At 36.9% G+C, this 18,957-nt stretch overlaps 2 protein-coding genes across 6 annotated transcripts; one reads left to right on the plus strand and one right to left on the minus strand.

Annotated features, from left to right (window-relative positions):
• The first annotated feature begins 131 nt into the window (after window positions 1-131).
• On the plus strand, window positions 132-3,368 carry mav (TGF-beta domain-containing family member maverick). Its single transcript, XM_089472546.1, has 2 exons — window positions 132-1,396; window positions 2,021-3,368. Exons 1-2 carry the CDS (start codon window positions 551-553, stop codon window positions 3,281-3,283), a joined length of 2,109 nt encoding a protein of 702 aa, XP_089328672.1. The 5' UTR covers window positions 132-550; the 3' UTR covers window positions 3,284-3,368.
• Window positions 3,369-3,886: 518 nt separating this feature from the next.
• On the minus strand, window positions 3,887-13,071 carry LOC108617791 (uncharacterized). Of its 5 annotated transcripts, none has more exons than XM_089472540.1 (5): window positions 12,980-13,071; window positions 5,643-6,069; window positions 5,400-5,583; window positions 4,278-4,859; window positions 3,887-4,204 (listed from the first exon to the last, which is right to left on the minus strand). In XM_089472540.1, the coding sequence occupies exons 2-5, from the start codon at window positions 6,053-6,055 to the stop codon at window positions 3,929-3,931; spliced, it is 1,455 nt and encodes a 484-aa protein (XP_089328666.1). In that variant the 5' UTR covers window positions 6,056-6,069; window positions 12,980-13,071; the 3' UTR covers window positions 3,887-3,928. The 5 variants fall into 5 exon arrangements, with proteins under 5 accessions (XP_089328666.1, XP_089328670.1, XP_089328667.1 ...); XM_089472544.1 differs by lacking the exon at window positions 12,980-13,071 and adding an exon at window positions 12,548-12,972; XM_089472541.1 differs by lacking the exon at window positions 12,980-13,071 and adding an exon at window positions 10,010-12,972.
• Between the last annotated feature and the right edge of the window lie 5,886 nt (window positions 13,072-18,957).

Consider the following 18,957-nt stretch of genomic DNA (forward strand, 5'->3'; position numbering starts at 1 on the left):
AAATGGTAAAGTACTAACAGTGCTTCTAATCATATGACGCGCACTGTTCATATATTGGCTAAGTGGGAGTGCGTGTGTGTATGTGGGTATAGGCAAGAGATTGTTTATATTCTGGTGGCTGTTGAGTAAGCATTTACTTTGTGGGATTTTAGTCGCATATGAAGTGCTAAACGAACAGGTTTTCGTCTCTGCTTGCTGTACATCAATGGATACGACTCGATTGCTGATCGCGAACTCCAAATAATCATAATATAAATATAATAGACTCCGAAATTTACTGTGATCTTTACTCTATAATTTATAACTAAAAACTAAGAAATATATTGTGCTGATTCAATTCAATCTCATCACACACACATACATATGTATGTGTGTAGTAGATGGATAGTTTGCTGGACTGAAAATGAGTATGCAAATATTGTGTGAGAAAATCCCCTATAGGATTGAGAAATCGAAAAACTGACAGATTGAAATCGAGGAATAACACCCTTTGATAAGCCACATAATTTCTGTGTTATCCCGTGATCTATAAAGGCCATGTGGTATAAAAATGAAAATTCGTATCGAATCTGAATACTTTGTAGGTACATTCCAAAGTATTTTCAACTGGATTGATTTTCAAATTGCAACAAAAAGGAACAACAGACCAGAAAGCAGATTTTTCAAATACATTGCCAACGAAAAAAACTTACGATGCAGTTTGACACCAAACACTTCTTATGTAAAATACATCTATAGTGCATTACACTTTTACAATATTTATCATTGCTATTACAATGATGTTGACCGGTTTCGAAAGGAGTCGAATGGATCCATATACCGCCGGATCTTCTCCATTATTCCGAAATTAACGCAGTTATGTTTCGTGCTTATTTTGTTGTTGCCATTCTGCTCTTCATTGATACATGAAGCCAGTGGAAAGGATGTTAAGGCGATCCCAACTATAGCATCAAGCCCGAAGAAGTTGTGGCTCAGCTCCACACAATGGTCAAAAGAAAATAACTTATGCCAAAAAAAATGGAATTTCAAACTAAGGCTTAGGAACTATACAAATAATAAATATAATTACATTGATAACGATAATCAAAATAATAGCCATAGTCATAACCCTAGCCATACCATAATAAAACGTACATATCGATGTAATCAAAGTGTAAATGAACATAGTCTGATAATTCTAAGTCAAGTTGGTAGTAAAGAAAACAAAACACAAACCATATTACACGACCAAAAGCTAAGTTCCGGTTCTAAAAGCAAACGCACCAAAAGATCACAAATCTTGCATCCACGGAAAAAAAAAAGCAAACATGAAGTAACAGGAGTAGACGATACACATAATAGGATGGAAAAAGAAAAGAAGAAACGGAAGGAGGAAGAACGGCCGGAGGAAGAGAGGGCCAAGAGAGGGGAAAGAGAGGAGAAAGGGAAAAAAGAAGGGCGGAGAGGAGGGAGAGGAGAGGAGAGGAGAGGAGAGGAGAGGAGAGGGAGGAGAGGGAGGAGAGGAGAGGAGAGGAGAGGAGAGGAGAGAGAGGAGAGGCGAGCGGAGAGGAGAGGAGAGGAGAGGAGAGGAGAGGAGAGGAGAGGAGAGGAGAGGAGAGGAGAGGAGAGGAGAGGAGAGGAGAGGAGAGGAGAGGAGAGAGAGGAGAGGAGAGGAGAGGAGAGGAGAGGAGAGGAGAGAGAGGGGAGGATCGAGAGGAGAGAGGAGAGGAGAGGAGAGAGAGAGAGGGGAGAGGAGAGGAGAGGAGAGAGCGAGGAGAGGGAGAGGAGGAGAGGAGAGGAGAGGAGAGGAGGAGAGGAGAGGAGAGGCGAGGAGAGGGAGAGGAGAGGAGAGGGAGAGGAGAGGGAGGAGAGGGAGCGGAGAGGAGGGAGGAGAGGGAGAGGAGAGGAGAGGAGAGGAGATTCTCTTCTCTTCTCTTCTCTTCTCTTCTCTTCTCTTCTCTTCTCTTCTCTTCTCTTCCTTTCTCTTCTCTTCTCTTCTCTTCTTGCAATGATTTTTAAAATATTTTTTTGTACATTACAGGCAAACATTAGTCAATTAGAATACTCAAGTAAATACCTTCAGTATTTAGAACGTGTGACAAAAAATCAGGGAATTGGTGACAGTAAGGACGGCAACGTTTATTCTTCAGGCGATCCATCCTCAACACTTCGTATTTTAACTATAGCGACAAATAGTTTTAGCGATATAACGTACGAACGATTCCGCCGTCAACGTCGGGCTCCAAGGGGAATGAAAAGAGCGAATCTAGAGTCGAGGATGGAATCGTTTAGCGATAAGACAAATATTCTCTTACATTTTCCATTATCCATTAACGATGCTGATGAATATCACTACAAGAAACTAGATGAGGCAAATTTGAGGCTAATGATGCTGTACAATCCAGCATTGGCAGCACAATCGCGTCACTATAGAACAAGAATAGAACAAGAAGCTAAAATAAAATATAACAATTCAATGAATCACAAAGCAAAGTGCAATACAGATAGCACGATTTCCGCAAATCACCAACAAAATCGTAGTCCCAAAACCCGTAGTTACACATTAAAATTGAGCGTTTATCAATTGCTGCCAATGCACAAACGCAAGCAGTTAGATTCCCGTAAAATAGAGTTTGAGAACGCGATGGATGTGGACGAAACCCACAGCCAGTGGTTAGAATTCGATGTCACCGAGGCGGTGCGTGGATGGTTAAACAAGAGCTGCGAGAATCTTGGCATAGAGATACAATGTGATAAATGTCGACGCATTGGGGCGCGTATACTCAGCGATGTGTACAGCCCACATAATAGGGATCAGAATGATGGCGATGATGATGATCGATATCATCTATCGCCTGTTTTGAATATTATTGGACACATCGGTCGCACCCATCGTGAAAAAGGAATACAATCGTTTAATCACAATAACTACTCCGATCATCGTAATTCTAATAAGGCAAAATTATGGCCTAATAGTTGCTATAAACCGCACCAACGTTGCTGCCGTCATCAATTGAATGTGGCTTTTAAGGACATCAAAGGATTCGAGTTCATCATACAGCCAAAGGTTTTCGACGCCGGCTATTGCCTTGGGCGTTGCCCCCCTAGGCACAATCCCGCCCATCACCACGCCCTACTCCAGAGCTTAATATGGCAACAGGACCATACCCGTGTACCTCGACCATGCTGTGCCCCATCGAAACTCACGGAGCTGGAAATATTGCACGTGGATGAGAACCATAGTGATAAGCTTAAGATATCAACATGGAGCAACATGCAAGTTTCCGAATGCGCATGCTCATAGATCAATTGTAAGCCATTTTCCTTGTCTTCAGTATTTCTATGGATTATGTATAAATATACAGTCGAATCCCGATAATTTGAAATAACACTACATGGTTTTACTATTTGACGAGACAAAATATTTGTATACGCTGAAACATTGAAAATGGGAAATCAGGGTATAATAGTTTTGTAAAAAAGTATGTAACGGGCAAAAGGAATCATCGCAGATCATATAAAGTATATATATTCTTGAACAACGTGACGAGCTGAGTCGATATAGCGCTGTGCATGTGAAAGTACACGTGTATTCAATAATCATATTTTTGTGATAAATCATCCCAATCTTTTTCCCATTTCTAATATTTTAAATATTTTTTGAAAATTTTTTCAAAACTTATTGTATATAAGGTTTAAGGTTACGAAGCAAAATATCAAGCTTGAGATGGACGCGTTCAAAAATACGGATAGACGGACAGGCCTAAATCGACTCTGTTCATTGCCCTGATCAAGAATATACATATGTACTTTTGGACAATACTATTGTCAGGGTACCTGATTGTATTAATAATATATTCTGAGGTATTAATAGATAATGTAAGAAAATTAAGTCAACTGATTGGTGTATTAGAAGAAGTTTACATTTTTATTTGGCGATATTTGTCATTCAATAATCTCTAGCACAGTCGTCCAGAAGGTTATCTAAAATATCCTCATTGCGATTTAACTCATTGCTATGTAGGTAATTATATGACTCGTCAATGCAGTCAATGTATGGTCGAAAATTGGAGCAGTCATAATTAATGGGAACATTGCTCGTGATCTCAGAATTGGAGGTGATAGGTGCTACCAATGCTATATTACTTTCCTTATTGGAATCCATTTTATTTGACGATATGATAATATTTTCACTAGCTGTTGGAATGTCATCCTCGGTATAGATCTAAATAAAGATAAAAGTTATAATAAAATATAGAAAGACTATTATTAATAATATAGTTAAATTTTAATCTCACCATACTAGAACAGTCCAACTTATTATTGATTATACTATTGATGCACGAAGGGTCATCGATAGTGCCTGTGGTGCTAATTATAATGGTACCTAGCTCATATTGATGCGGTAGAAAAGCTTCATTGTTTGAAGAAGGTGTGAACGAGGAATCTGGGTATAGAAAAGTGGCGTCACGATCGTGTGAGCCGTTTGATAATGTTAACCCATCACCTAGGCCCACCTCTACTTCAGTTACGGTCAGGCAATCCAATTGTACATCGTGTTCAGCACTATTATTTTTAGGACTAGATGGTTGTGGCCTCTCATTCAGCATATAATGTGATGACAGGCTTGGAGACCGATCCTGAGGTCTTCCGGCATTTTTCGAATTGGCCAACTGGCATTTTGTTAAAAGAGTTTGACAGTTTTTAGTCTCTGGCGATGAATGGTTTGACTTTGAGTTGGTTGATTTGCGATTTCTTATCCGTTTTCTATCACATTTTCTTAGATCCACTCCTAGTTCCCAATATCCTCCTTTGCCCTTTTCCTCACGTTTACGATTGCGAAAGCAATGATGCAACGACAGATTATGCCTAATCGAATTCTAAAAAAAAAAAAAATAAAAAAAAATTAGACATTCAATATGTTATCAACTGTATATAAATTTCAGTCAGACGTATGTACATATTTAAATGTGCAATAAACGTAGTCTGGGAATTATTCGAAATCTCTCCTTATAATAATATAATTATACATTTTTGTTATTTACGAAGCAGGGTTTATTGTAAGCAAAAGTTTGCAGTAGGTAGCGACAGTCTTAGGAATATATATAATTTTTAATACAATAGTTAATTAACTAATTTATAAAGTATATCAGTAATCGAGAATTTAATAATAGCGTTTTTAATATACCAGATAAGGTATTTCGTTACGACTCATGAGTTGTCTTGCATTTGGTAGTGTCGCAGTTTTCATTAGCTTTATTTCTAGCGAAATAGTCACAAGGACATGGACGGACAGATGGTGAGCAGATACTACCCTACATAATATACATTAGAAAAAATTATACTACTTCGTTAATGGGGATAAAAGTGAGGTGTCATTTTAAATATGTAGGTTTGGTTTACGTTAATTTTGTACTCACATTCCATTTTTTACGCACTCGGAAAAATGCGAATTTTGACTCAATCCATGCACAAATTTGCTGAAGTGTAACCCGTCCGTTTTCGAGCATCGCCATCCCAATAATATGGGAGTAGTTAAATGGTGGCTTGTGAGTTACATCTGTCCTATATATATTAGCAGATTTTTCATACTCTGCCAAATCGCTGTAATGTTATTTTATTCATATGTGTTCGTAAATGTCTATGTATAACTGGATCATTACCTTTTAATTTTGTTAATAAAAATATCGTATCTCTCCGCTGGTGTTGGACGCTTTAACAATACTGATGATGAGTTTTGTTTTCTGGAGTCGGGGCAGCTGATAAGGTTTCGGATAAGAGATTTATTTGCTGAATTTTTCGAAGAACATTGTTCTAACGGTTTTAATATCTTGTGGGAATTAAATGTTTCAATCTCAGTGGTCAGATTCCGATTGCCAGCTTGAATATTAATATCATCCTCGGAGCTGGCATCAATTGTCTTCGACCACGTCAGATTTTGATTACGTAATAACCAATTTAAATTTGTTAGCTCGCGCTCCTCGTCAGAATCATCAATATCTGGAGCTTTTGCGATACGCAAGTATCCAGAGATCTGCGCATCGTTTCCTTTAAGATTTGTTTTCGAGCTAATCATATTTCCTTGTCAATCTGTTAAAAAATGTCCATAGTAAAAGTTGTGTATTTAATTTTGGAATATTAGATTCACTCCAGAAACTGTCTACTCTGAATGTAGATTCACTAGTAATGTTTAAAATGTGATTCAAAACTAGTAAGAGTCCTTTGGGTTAGACTGCTCTATAAAACAAATACATAGATACATACTATAACACATAAACACACTCTCTGTTAACTGTGCAGTTTACGCAGCGGCTACGCTAGTATCCATATCAAACTTCAGTACCCACGGCATACAAGCCGCACTTCAAAAGCGAAGTATATGAATCGATTTATATCGAAACAAGTAAGAAGGCTCTAGTCGAGACTGCTCGACTAGGAGATACCCTGACCCCTCCAAGCTGATATTCTAATCAAACTGCACTTCTTTTATGTACACATACATACATATGCAACCACACGTACGTACCTTGGAACTTCTTTTAATACCTTAATTTTTCTTTTTATACCCTGAACCCATTGAAAATGGGAAATCAGGGTATAATGGTTTTGTTGAAATGTATGTACAAGGCAGAAGGAGGCGTGGCAGACCCCACAAAGTATATACATATATTCTTGATCAGGGCGACGAGCTGAGTTTATTTGGCCCTGTCCGTCTGTTTGTCTGTCCATCTGTCCGTCTGTCCGTCCGTCCGTCCGTCTGTCCGTATGTTTGAACGCGTCGATTTCCGAAGATATAAAAGCTAGAGACTTCAATTTTTTTTTAAATGACCGTATATACAGTGCGGACGTCGAGTTTGCTTTTAAAATTCGATAAATCATCCCATTATGTTTTTATCGTCTAAAAACATTCAAGTTCAAGTCAGATGCCACTATAGCTAATTGTGGAGGATTTTTCATTTTTTTAAATTTCTCAAATATTCAATATAATATGTAGATCATATGCTGAAAGTTTCATTAAATTCCGTTCAGTCAAAAATTAATTAAAAATCATCAAATATTTGGCCAATTAACAAACGCACGTGCAGCAGCTACAACAGAAACATTCGTTGAATCACATCAGCTGTTAGTTTCGTTTAGTTTTGGTAGATGGCGCAGCAGCAGTGAATCTATTTGAGTTTTTCAGCGCCATTAGAAGAAGTCGGGTGGCCTAGTGTGTTAGCTGCATGACGCTCGAGAAGTCGCGGTTCGAATCCCAATCGATGCAACTGATGTTAGTTTTTTTTTTAATTGTTTCAAAATATTTTTATATTTTCATAAATGAGTTTTCTATTTAATTTATATTTTTAAATACACCGAAATTGAAATTTTAACTATACTTTATGTGCGTTTTTAATAGTTTGGTTATTCTAGCAGATTCTTAGAATCACATCAGCAGTTAGTTTCGATTAGTTTTGGTAGATGGCGCTGCAGCAGTGAATCTATTTGAGTTTTGCCAACGTCACTAGCAGAAGTGGGGTGGTCTAGTGTGTTAGCTGCATGACGCTCGATCGAGAAGTCGCGATTCAAATCCCGATCGATGCAACTGATGTTAATTTTTTTTAATTGTTTCAAAATATTTTTATATTTTATTAAATGAGTTTGGTATTTTATTTATATTTTTAAATACATCGAAATGGAAATTTCAGCCATACTAAATGAACATTTTTATTTGTTGGGTTCACTCTCGACTAGAATTTTCTTACTTGTTAAATATACAAATATCGAAATTGAAATTTTAGCCATACTAAATGGGCATTAGTTGGGTTCAGGGTAGTATCTAGTCGAGCACTCTCGCCTAGAGTTTTCTTACTTGTTTTTAATATTTTTGAGTCATTCACCGGATATTACAACGTGCCGGACAAAAAATGCGAAATGATGACAAATTAAAAGAAGATGTTAGACATATATATATGTTTCTATTTATCAGTATTCAGTGTGGACGTAGCAGCGACACAAATGCTGCTAAGACAGAGTGAAAGAGACACAAGCTGCAATGCTGACGTCACACAAATGTTTCGATACAATGTTATTGAAATAATATATATAAATAATTGTTGTTTGTATTGATTACAAAATTAAATTTTTTTTATGTTAAAACATGGCAACCGTTAAAAAAATTTTTAAAAATATTGTTTTTTGCTCCTTCTGGGTAAAGCGTCCTCCGGGTATAGCGACGTAAAATCGTGGGTCCCTTGAATGTCGCTATAACTGGATTCCATTGTACTTTATGGGGCCTGCGATGAGGCAGAAGGCTGCCTGTTACATATTTTTCACAAAACCATTATACCCTGATTTCCCATTTTATATAAAAACAAAATCCATTTTGATTATTCTCGATAAAAAGTTATCGGATGAGTTATCGAAAAAATATGATAAACTTTTACTGCCTATTGTATACACGAGTGTACATGCAAAATTTCAGCTCTCTAGCTCTTATAACTTCTGAGATCTAGGCGCTCATACGGACGGACGGCCGGACAGACGGACAGGGCTATATCGTGGGATTACTATGGAAACTAAATTGTTCCATAATTTTTCTTGTCGATGAACTATCTTCATAAAATGAAGATCATGATTATAACATAGATAAGCATGCATTTGCCAAAGCACAAGTCTCTAGTACATTAAATACGCCTTTCACAAACTTACAGGTTAGTGGTGGATATAGGGGTATGGGGTATATTTAAAAAAATCGAAATTGTATAAAATGCATCTAAATACAGTAGAATCCGGTTATAGCGACACTCAAGGGACTGTCGATTTTACGTCGCTATACCCGGAGGACGCTTTAACCAGAAAGAGTAAAAAATATATTTTTCATTTTTTTTTACGGCTGCCATGTTCGTAAGAGCTTTTACTATACAAAAATTTAAAATTTTCTGTCTTAGCAGCATTTGTGGCGTTGCTACGCAAACAAGCAAGGGTACTGATCACTGATCAATACATACATGTTACATTTCTAACAGAGTCTTTTTATGCTGAAATTTGTTGTCATTATTTCGGGGTTTTTTGTTATCACGTCGTAATAACCGATGATTGACTCTAAAATATGAAAAAAAAAATCGTTGGCATAAGCGGAGACGTACTAAGCGGAGGCTCTTTCATATAAGTTTGTATGGGGACCAACTAAGACATCGAATGTTCATGACATAGCCGGTTGGACGCTTTAAGCGGAGTCGTTATAACCGGATTCTACTGTATATATTTAAAATCTGGAGACTCTAGCTTTAAAGATGTAGGAGTCTAATTTTATAACTGATTTTCGATGAGCTTTTTTATCGATAAAAAAATAACGGGATGAGCTATCGATTTTTAGTGATGAACTCGATATCCGCGCTGTATATACGGACATATAAAATAAATTTCTCTCTAGCTCTTATATCTTCTGAGATCGACGCGTTCATACATACGGACAGACGCACGGACAAGGCCAAATTGACTCAGCTCTTCGCCCTGATCAAGAATATACATACATATGTATATACTTTGTGGGGACTGCAACGCCTCCTCTGCCTGTCATTTTCAATGAGCTCAGGGTATAAATAAAAAAGCACATAGTTAATTTAATTAAATAAAAAACTCATTTACCTATGTAGTGTAGAATATTTTTACTAAAATATTTACATTAAAGTTACAAATATTAAATTCCCCGCCCTGAATACTCACTCAAATACCATTGTGCTAGCTGAACTAGGAGATGAACCCTGAACAAAAACACGTTCACACATACATACATACAATCGTCCACGCATAACCATGCGCTCGATTAACTGCGCAGTTAGCAACGTATGCGCTTGGGCTGCACTACATTGTGGGCAATATTATGAGAACTTATTATGAGAACTGTTGAATAATTTCTTTTGTAGACGGACTATTTTAATGAAACTTTTAGAACATAATTATAATGTTTCAAGGTAGTAGTACTTGAATACGTGTTTTTAGAAATTTGGGGCGTAGTATCCCAAAACTGTAAATTACAAAATCTTCGTACCCATTATACAGTAGAATCCGTTTATAACGACTCCGGTTAAAGCGTCCAGCCGGTTATATCGACGAAAATTCGATTTCTTGGTTGGTCCCCATACAAACTTATATGAAAGAGCCTCCGCTTAGCACGTCTCCGCTTTTAACGACAATCCGCTTATGCCGACGATTTTTTTCATATTTTAGAGTCAATCACCGGTTATTACGACGTGATAAACATAAAATCCCGAAATAATGACAAAAAAATTTCAGCATAAAAAGACTGTTAGAAATGTATATATTGATCAGTGATCAGTACCCTTGCTTGTTTGCGTAGCAACGCCACAAATGCTGCTAAGACAGAGAGAGGGAGAGCGACAAAGTACAATGCCGACGTCACAAAAATGTTTCTAAACCATGTTCTTGAAATAAGTTGATAAAAAATGGTTGTTTTGATTAAAAATTTAAATTGTTGTATAGTAAGAGTTATTACGAACATGGCAACCGTAAAAAAAAATGAAAAAAAAAATATTTTTTAGTCTTTCTGGTTAAAGCGTCCTCCGGGTATAGCGACGTAAAATCGACGGTCCCTTGAGTGTCGCTATAACCGGATTCTACTGTATATACACAGTGAATCTGAAGTCTCCAGGTCTAATGGACCAGGCGTAGATATATCCGCCATAGCTTTTGATCTTGGGTGATCGACACGGATCTACATTCCAAATTTTAAGCTAGCTGATCTCCTAATATGATTTCTGGCATATCGGAAAATTCATTTTCTGATTTGCCACGGGGAATTTTTAACACTATATGAATTGAGAGTATGCATGAGTATGTGTTCCAAATTTCAAGGCTCTAGCTTGCATACAGGAAGACGGACGAACAGCAAGACGGACATGCGCAAAACTAATATACTTATTTCACTTTCGTGAATGAGTATATTAATTCCTCTCTCATTTTCTGCTTACAAAAGAAACACCTTACGAGCACCCACACAGGCACACATGCTCATGGACGCAATGGGAAAGAAGGTTTTAGGGTTTTCAAGTCTCTAGCGAGGATTTATGTGACAATTTTTTACATTTCAAACTCTGTTATTTGTTTTTTTGATACTCTGAACCCATTTTGTTAAATGCATGTAACAGGCAGAAGGAGGCGTGGCAGACCCTATAAAGTATATATATTCTTGATCAGGGCGACGAGCTGAGTCGATTTAGCTCTGCCCGTCCGTCTGTCTGTCCGTATATTTGAACGCATGGTTCTCAGAAGATATAAGAGCTAGAGAATTGAAATTTTTTTCCTATGTCCGAGTAGAGCACGCGCATATCGAGTTTTGCTTTAAATATCGATAAATTGCTCCGTTATTTTGTTATCGATTAAAAACATTATCGAAAACAAGTAATAAATTTACATCTTTAAAGCTAGTGTCCAAATTTTATATGTATACTTATATGGATTTTATACAATTTTGGTTTGTGTCAAAATTTACCCCCACCTCTAATTCACACCCTCACCCTCACATTTGTAAAAGGCGTATTTCAAATACTAGGGACTTGTGCTTTGACAAATACATGCATATCTATATTACATTCATAGTCTGAATGTTTCATGAAGATAGTATATTCACAAGAAAAGTTATTAAGCAATTCAGTTCCCATAGTAACCACACTGCAGCCAATGCGTGTTTATGCGTGCGTACGTAAGCCTGTGTGCGTGCGTGTATGTGTGCAAATGCGAATAATTATTGAAATATCAGTTGCTCGAAGGGTTCAGGGGATTTCGTAGTCGAGCAGTCTCGACTAGAGCTTTCTTACTAGATTTTTTTATTTTTATGGAATTATATATACTCCAAGTTTCAAGATTGATTTGAAATGCTTAGTTTAACAACGATCGGATATCTTTACTGCTAGTAGCAATATGTCACGCATTAGTTTCGAATACCAATTCTTATTGTAGCTCTCTTTCACTCATAATATACTCCTGAGGGATGAACCGTGGAACAAAGTAAGCAAAATTTATGTGTGTGTGTGTATGGATACAGGTTATCTTCGTTGTGTTAGTCGCCTCTTGACTAATACTCCATTGGCTCTTTTTTTTTTGGAGTTCAGAGAACATGGAAAGCCGATGACGGCATTGGCTGCACGACTCATCGTTTGGCCGCCAAAAGGGTGGAATAGTATTTGAGACTGATTGGACGCCGAATCCGAAAAGACGTATGGACACCATTTTGAATGATGGCTGTGGGGAAACGTATATGTATATACATATATATATATATATATATATATATAAGACAAAACAAATGAAATGGATATGTATGTATATTCAATGGTGCTATTTAGAAGAAAATACCCATTTTTTAAATATCTAATTTAATAAATATCTGTATTATATTTATTTCTGTATCGTATTTGAATCGCAAACAAGCACAAACTAAATGTGTATGTAATTCGAAGCCCTGGAGTTACAAGCACATATGGAGCCGAGTATTTGTTATATGCTTTTATTTGTATTATTTTTCATTGATCACGATTGGCTGTACAATATAATATTGATACAAACTCACTTCATTAATGAGTTGATCCATACATGTATGTATGTTTTTTGCGGGTCTAATGTATTTCTGGTGTTAAGTGTTTCGCAAGCTTTTTAACAGGCATAATTAGGAAAAACTGTTGTGAGTAATTCGGTGTAAGTTGTGGCCATTTATATAATTCAATAAACGACTTTATGAGAAGATAGATAGTAATTCGGATATTAACCCGGAAATAAATGACTTTTAACTTTACTGACACTCCAAAGAATGATATTTATATGATATTTATTTTTACAGGTCTGTAAGTATTTGCATTACGGACAACACTAGTTTCATATGTAGAATTTGTGTAAGAATCTTAACTTATTTAAATGAGTAGGTATATATCACGAAATTATTTAAATTATACTACTTGTTCTAGTTTACGTGAACGAAAAGAATATTATAAGGTTTCGACCATACTGTTTCAGACGAGCTGCTTGAATTACACTGCAGTTGTACCAGTTCGACTACACCTGTGTACCCTATTGTCTCTCTGGTCAGCAAGCTATTGCTACCCCTATATGTAACCATACAAAAAAATAACCAAATATACATATATATATTGAGAAAATTCCTAACCGGGAACATTGGTCATATATGAAAGCTAAATGTATTGTGTGAACGGGCGGTCAGGTGACTGTTGGCTACACGCAAATGGTCAGAAAAGTTCAGTGACCTAGCCTACTTATGGCCAAACGGGTAACTAACGTATTATCCCTATTATACCCCAAATGTTGACGCCACTGCGCAACTACTAAACAGGCGTCAACCGAACCGCTACTGTACTGTACTGTATCCACCTGTTCGTGGACTGAGCCGAAAAACAACGAACTGACATCGACCACCGTCCATTTCCGAAGGGACAAAAGCGTCGCACATAACCCTATATCAACCCCTATTTGTATACCCTGCATCAAATGGGTCATTTGTCATTGTAAAATGTGTAGACTTACCAAATATATTAAATCATTGTTCTGTTGTCCATAAAATATCTGCATATTATGGATTTATTAGATTAGCTCAGCTAAATTAATTCAATATACCTGTGCTTTAAAGAGACTTCGTTTGTTGCTCAAATAACTTATTTTATTTTATTTTAAGGCACAATGTTTACAGCTAACTGTTTGGGGGTATTCTTAGCTTGTTTAGGGTAGACTGCACACAATATGCCCCCGATAATATATATGTATGTACAATTTTTTATAGACAGGGTAGGAAGTCGAATGAAACTTATCATATAGAATACAGCTACAGTTCAAACAGAATTAAGACGATTACGACTACGAGATTCTCGACTACGAGATTCCGTGAACCCTTGGAGCAATAGCTATTTGAATAATTTTTCGCGTCTTTAAGCTTCCACAAGAAACACGCACACACACACACACATACACACACACACACACACATACACAAATACATACACAAACACATACACACACAAGAACCTACGCATAAACACGCATGGGCAGCAGTGTGCGTTTACTAAGAGAACTTTATTGTTTATTAACTTTTAAGGATAGCATAACGTTTAAGGATAGTATCTGATCACTTTACAAAAGAATTTGGGAGAATTAAGTGAGCATATGGGCTTTACTACTGAAAAATGCAGAACAATGACTCAAAGAAGACGTCTAATTTGGTCAAAAAGTGGACAATATGACAAGGATTCAAATCCCTTGAGTGTCCTGAATATTCTTCAGACATGAATATCATTGAAAATATATGGAGTCATTTGAAATCGCAGCCTGCAAATTATGGGTGGCTCCAAGTGGAATGATAGAGCTATGGGATGGGAACAAGGACATTTGGTGCGCGATTCTTGTTGAAATGGTGCGACGGTACACATAAATGATGGAAAATGACATTAATGACCAAAATAGTCAAAAGAGCTATGCATTAATTATTAAATAATTATTAATAAATATATTTGTTGAAAAATGACCCGGGTGCAAAACTGTAACATTCGACTTTTTTGTACTTTTATTATTTCTTATAATTATTCCAGCCAACCGAATAATTTACAATTTTCAGGTAAGACAGCTTATTACATACTAACAAAATAAAATTATTATCTTAAACATCCATAAATTAGAAGCAAAAATACAGACCCTTGAAGTTGCAACATTGAATTCGTGTTACAGTTTTGCTCGTCTCTGTATTTCAAATACTAGGGACTTGTCCTTTGGCAAATACATGTATAACTATATATATAAAAGAGAGTTGTGTAAAAGTGCTCCTCCTCTTATAACTCGAGATCTGCTGGACCAATTTTCATGGTTTTTATACCCTGAACCCATTTTCAATGGGAAATCAGGGTATAATGGTTTTGTTGAAATGTATGTAACAGGGAGAAGGAGGCGTGGCAGACCCCACAAAGTATATATATTCTTGATCAGGGTGACGAGCTGAGTTGATTTGGCCCTGTCCGTCTGTCTGTCCGTCTGTCCGTCTGTCCGTCTGTCCGTCTGTCCGTATGTATGAACGCGTCGATTTCAGAAGATATAAGAGCTAGAGACTTCAAATTTTTTTTAAAATGTCCGTAATTACAGCGCGCATATCAAGTTTATCATTAAAATTCGATAACTCATCCCGATCTTTTTTTATCGATAAAAAACCTTATCGAAAACCAGTTATAAAATTATATCTTCTACACCTTTATTGCTAGAGTCTCCAAATTTTTAATGTATGCTTATATGCAATTTATACAATTTCGGTTTTTGTTAAAATTTACCCCCCACCCTTAAATTCACCCCCTCACCCTCACTTTTGTAAAAAGCGTATTTCAAATACTAGAGACTTGTGCTTTGGCAATTACATGCATATCCATGTTATAATCATAATCTGAAAGTTTCATGAAGATCGTACGTCCATAAAAAAAGTTATTAAACAATTAAGTTCTCATACATAGTAAGCACACTGCAGCCCATGCGTGTTTATGCGTGGGTGCTTGTGTGTGTATGTGTTTGTGTATGTGTGTGTGTATGTGTATGTGTGTGTGTAAGCGTTTGTGTATGTATGCGTATGTGTGTGTGTGTATGTGTGTCTGTATGCGTGTGTGTATATGTATGCCTGTGTGTGTGTGTGTGTGCGTGTTTCTTGTGTAAGCTGAAAGACGCGAAAAATTATTGAAATATCTATTGCTCCAAGGGTTCAGGGGATCTCGTAGTCGAGCAGTCTCGACTAGAGCTTTCTTACTTGTTGATTTGTTGGATTTGTCTCCGCCACGAGTAGGATAGTAGATCTTAAAAATACTGAAAAAACTTGACGAATACTTGAAAACGCGGTTTTTTTCCTAAAGATTCAAATTTCCTTTGATACTCAGTAGGCTTGATAACAGTGACAGATTTCGGTCCTGCTCTCATATTAGACAATAGTATAGAAGTATTGTCTGGCACAGCCTCAGGCGAACCTGACTATCCATAAAAAAAAGCACATTTGATAAAAATAATACGCGTGCGTACAGAAGCTAAATTTCTCGAAAGTTCAGGTATATGTTAGTCTCATATATATTTATATTTCTCGATTGTTTTATGTGGCTTTGTGCGAGGGCATATTCAGTGTTACTATTGATAAAAATGCCGCGTCCTAGAAGATCTAATCTTTCCCGGCGGACCCATAGTGCAATTAGGCATCGGAATATCGCGAGGCGCCGCGTTAGTACCCAGCAAAGAAGGGCCTTAATTCGTGCTTATCAAAGAGAGGCAGCCCGTGAAACGGCAATAAGAAATGGTTCAAGGATTGATTTGAATTGCTACAGCTTGAATCGTTTAGTTTGCATTGGTCCAATGGACGTTGTTTGCCAGCATTGTGGCGGATTGAAGTTTTCTGGTGAAACGCCCGGTTTGTGCTGCCTTAGTGGTAAAGTGACATTGCCATTAGTGGTCCCGCCACCAGAGCCATTGCGTTCCCTGCTTTATGGCGAAACACTAGAATCACGACATTTTCTAGCGAGCACTCAAAAATACAATGCCTGTTTCCAAATGACTTCATTTGGGGCGGAAATTATTGGAGACGGATATAATCCGACATTTAAGGTAATTTACGTTAAAAATTATAATTTCTATTATTGTAATAAAAAAAAAAAAGGAATAATGTAGTTTGTTAGATTTCTGTAAAAAGTGTTTATAAATCTAACTATAACTATGGCTTTGAATTTAAAGATTCAAGGCCAGATTTGCCATCGCATTGGATCATTGCAACCTATTGAATATGCACAGCACAAATTCCTGCAAATATACTTCATGGGCAATATGGAAGAACAACTTCATCGGCGTCAAGAAATCAACACAGCTATGAAAAGAGCAGCAAATGCTTCACGAACATCATGCATTGGTCAAGCTGTTCAAGATTGCTTTAGAGCGCATGCCAAGAGATGACTATAAAGTAGTAATCAGATAAATTATTCCACTAATTTATTATTCCACTAATTATCCAAATGAATTTTTAAACTCCTTGGATGTGCCTGGTTTACCACCGCACAATTTACAACTGAAGGTTGGCTCGGTAGTTATCATGCTTAGAAATTTAAACCAACCAAAACTGTGCAATGGAACGCGTTTGGTGATAAGAAAACTGATGAGCAATGTGCTTTACGCGTCGATACTCAAAGGAAAAGTTAAAGATGAGGAAGTTCTTATTCCTAGGATTCCTATGATCCCAACAAATATGCCCTTTGAGTTTAAACGAATTCAATTCCCGATTCGTCTTGCCTTCGCCATGACGATCAACAAATCACAGGGCCAATCTTTGAAAATGCGTGGCCTCAATCTAGAAAATGCGTGTTTTTCTCAGGTCAATTGTACGTGGCATGCTCACGTGTTGGCAAACCATCCGTATTATTTGTTCTTGCACCTGACCAAAAAACGAAGAATGTCGTTTACCACAAGGTGCTTGAATGAAAATCCGATTAATAAATTAATCAGAGTGTATCCCAACCTGAACAACATAGCTTTCAACAATTTTTTTACCTAGAAATTATGAATAGGGCTACAGCTCTGCTACGGTTCTCGTCAAAAATGAGAGCGGAATCGAGAGCAAAACGAAAAACTACGGAGTAGCGTAGCATTTTCAAGCGCTGGTTGGGATACATTCTGATTAATTTATTAATCAGATTTTCATTCAAGCACCTTGTGGTAAACGACATGTTCGTTTTTTATGTCCATTGTCCATTTTTAGTTGGTCTAAATTTCTAAGCATGATTACTACCGAGCCAACCTTCAGTCGTAAACCAGGCACATCCAAGGAGCTAAAAAATTCAGTTGGATAATTAGTGGCTTCTTCTTCGTTTGTTACAAAGTCGATAGGTTTAAATGAATACAGAGTACCTACGATTTGATTTTGAATCATAAAATTGAGGTCACCTACATCTTTATTTTTAGTCGCCAAAACTGCTCTCTCACTTAACCATTTAGTATTTATATACCCAGAACCCATTTTCAATGGGAAATCAGGGTATAATGGTGTTCTTAAATGTATGCAACAGGCAGCAGGAGGTGTGACAGACCCCACCAAGTATATATATTCTTGATCAGGGCGACGAGCTGAGTTGATTTGGCCCTGTCCGTCTGTCCGCCTGTCCGTATGTTTGAACGCGTCCATCTCAGAAGATATAAGAGCTAGAGACTTATAATTTGTTTTCCTAGGTCCGTGTATAGCACGCGCATATCGAGTTTTGCTTTAAATATCAATAGCTTGCCCTATTATTTTGTTATCCATTAAAAACATTATCGAAAGCCAGTAATAAATACTAATATTAATTCACCCACCCAACACTTTTGTAAGAGGCGTATCTCAAATACTACTTGTGCTTTGGCAATTACATGCATATTCATGTTATAATCATAATCTGAAAGTTTCATAAAAAAAGTTATTAAACAATTAAGTTCTCATAGCAAGCACACACTGAAGACCATGCGTGTTTAGGCGTGGGTGCTTGTGTGTGTATGTGTGTGTGTAAATGTTTGTGTACAAAATTTAAGTCTCTAGCTCTTATATCTTCTGAGATCGACACGTTCATACATACTGACGGACAGGGCCAAATCGACTAAGCTCGTCGCCCTGATGAATAATATATAAAATTTGTGGGGTCTGCCACGCCCCCTTTATGCCTTTTACATACATTTCAACAAAACCATTATACCCTGATTTCCAATTTAAAATTAGTTCAGAATATAAAAATATGTTTAAAATTCAGGTATTCAATTTTATCTTTCCCATCTCTAGAGCTAGAACCTCGAAATGTTGTCATTGTCATATTTCAGATACTGACTCCAAAGTACACCAAATTAATTAAGTTTATGTTCATTTTCAGTTATCGGTAATATGAAAGTTTGCACTGACAAATACAGTGAATTCCGGTTAATGACCGCGAATTTTACGTCGCTATACCCGGATGA

This window comes from Drosophila arizonae, chromosome 6, assembly GCF_054131065.1.
Source record: "Drosophila arizonae isolate 15081-1271.41 chromosome 6, UAZ_ARI_1.0, whole genome shotgun sequence".
NCBI classification, from domain to species: Eukaryota; Metazoa; Arthropoda; class Insecta; order Diptera; family Drosophilidae; genus Drosophila; species Drosophila arizonae.

Coding starts and splice junctions, on each gene's coding strand:
- mav (XM_089472546.1), top strand. CDS start 551: ATGAAAATTCGTATCGAATCTGAATACTTTGTAGGTACATTCCAAAGT. Junction 1,397..2,020: donor AACGGCCGGAGGAAGAGAGG/GCCAAGAGAGGG, acceptor TGTACATTACAG/GCAAACATTAGTCAATTAGA.
- LOC108617791 (XM_089472540.1), bottom strand. CDS start 6,055: ATGATTAGCTCGAAAACAAATCTTAAAGGAAACGATGCGCAGATCTCT. Junction 4,860..5,399: donor GAGTGCGTAAAAAATGGAAT/GTGAGTACAAAA, acceptor TTTTTTTTTTAG/AATTCGATTAGGCATAATCT. Junction 4,205..4,277: donor AGTTGGACTGTTCTAGTATG/GTGAGATTAAAA, acceptor ATCTTTATTTAG/ATCTATACCGAGGATGACAT.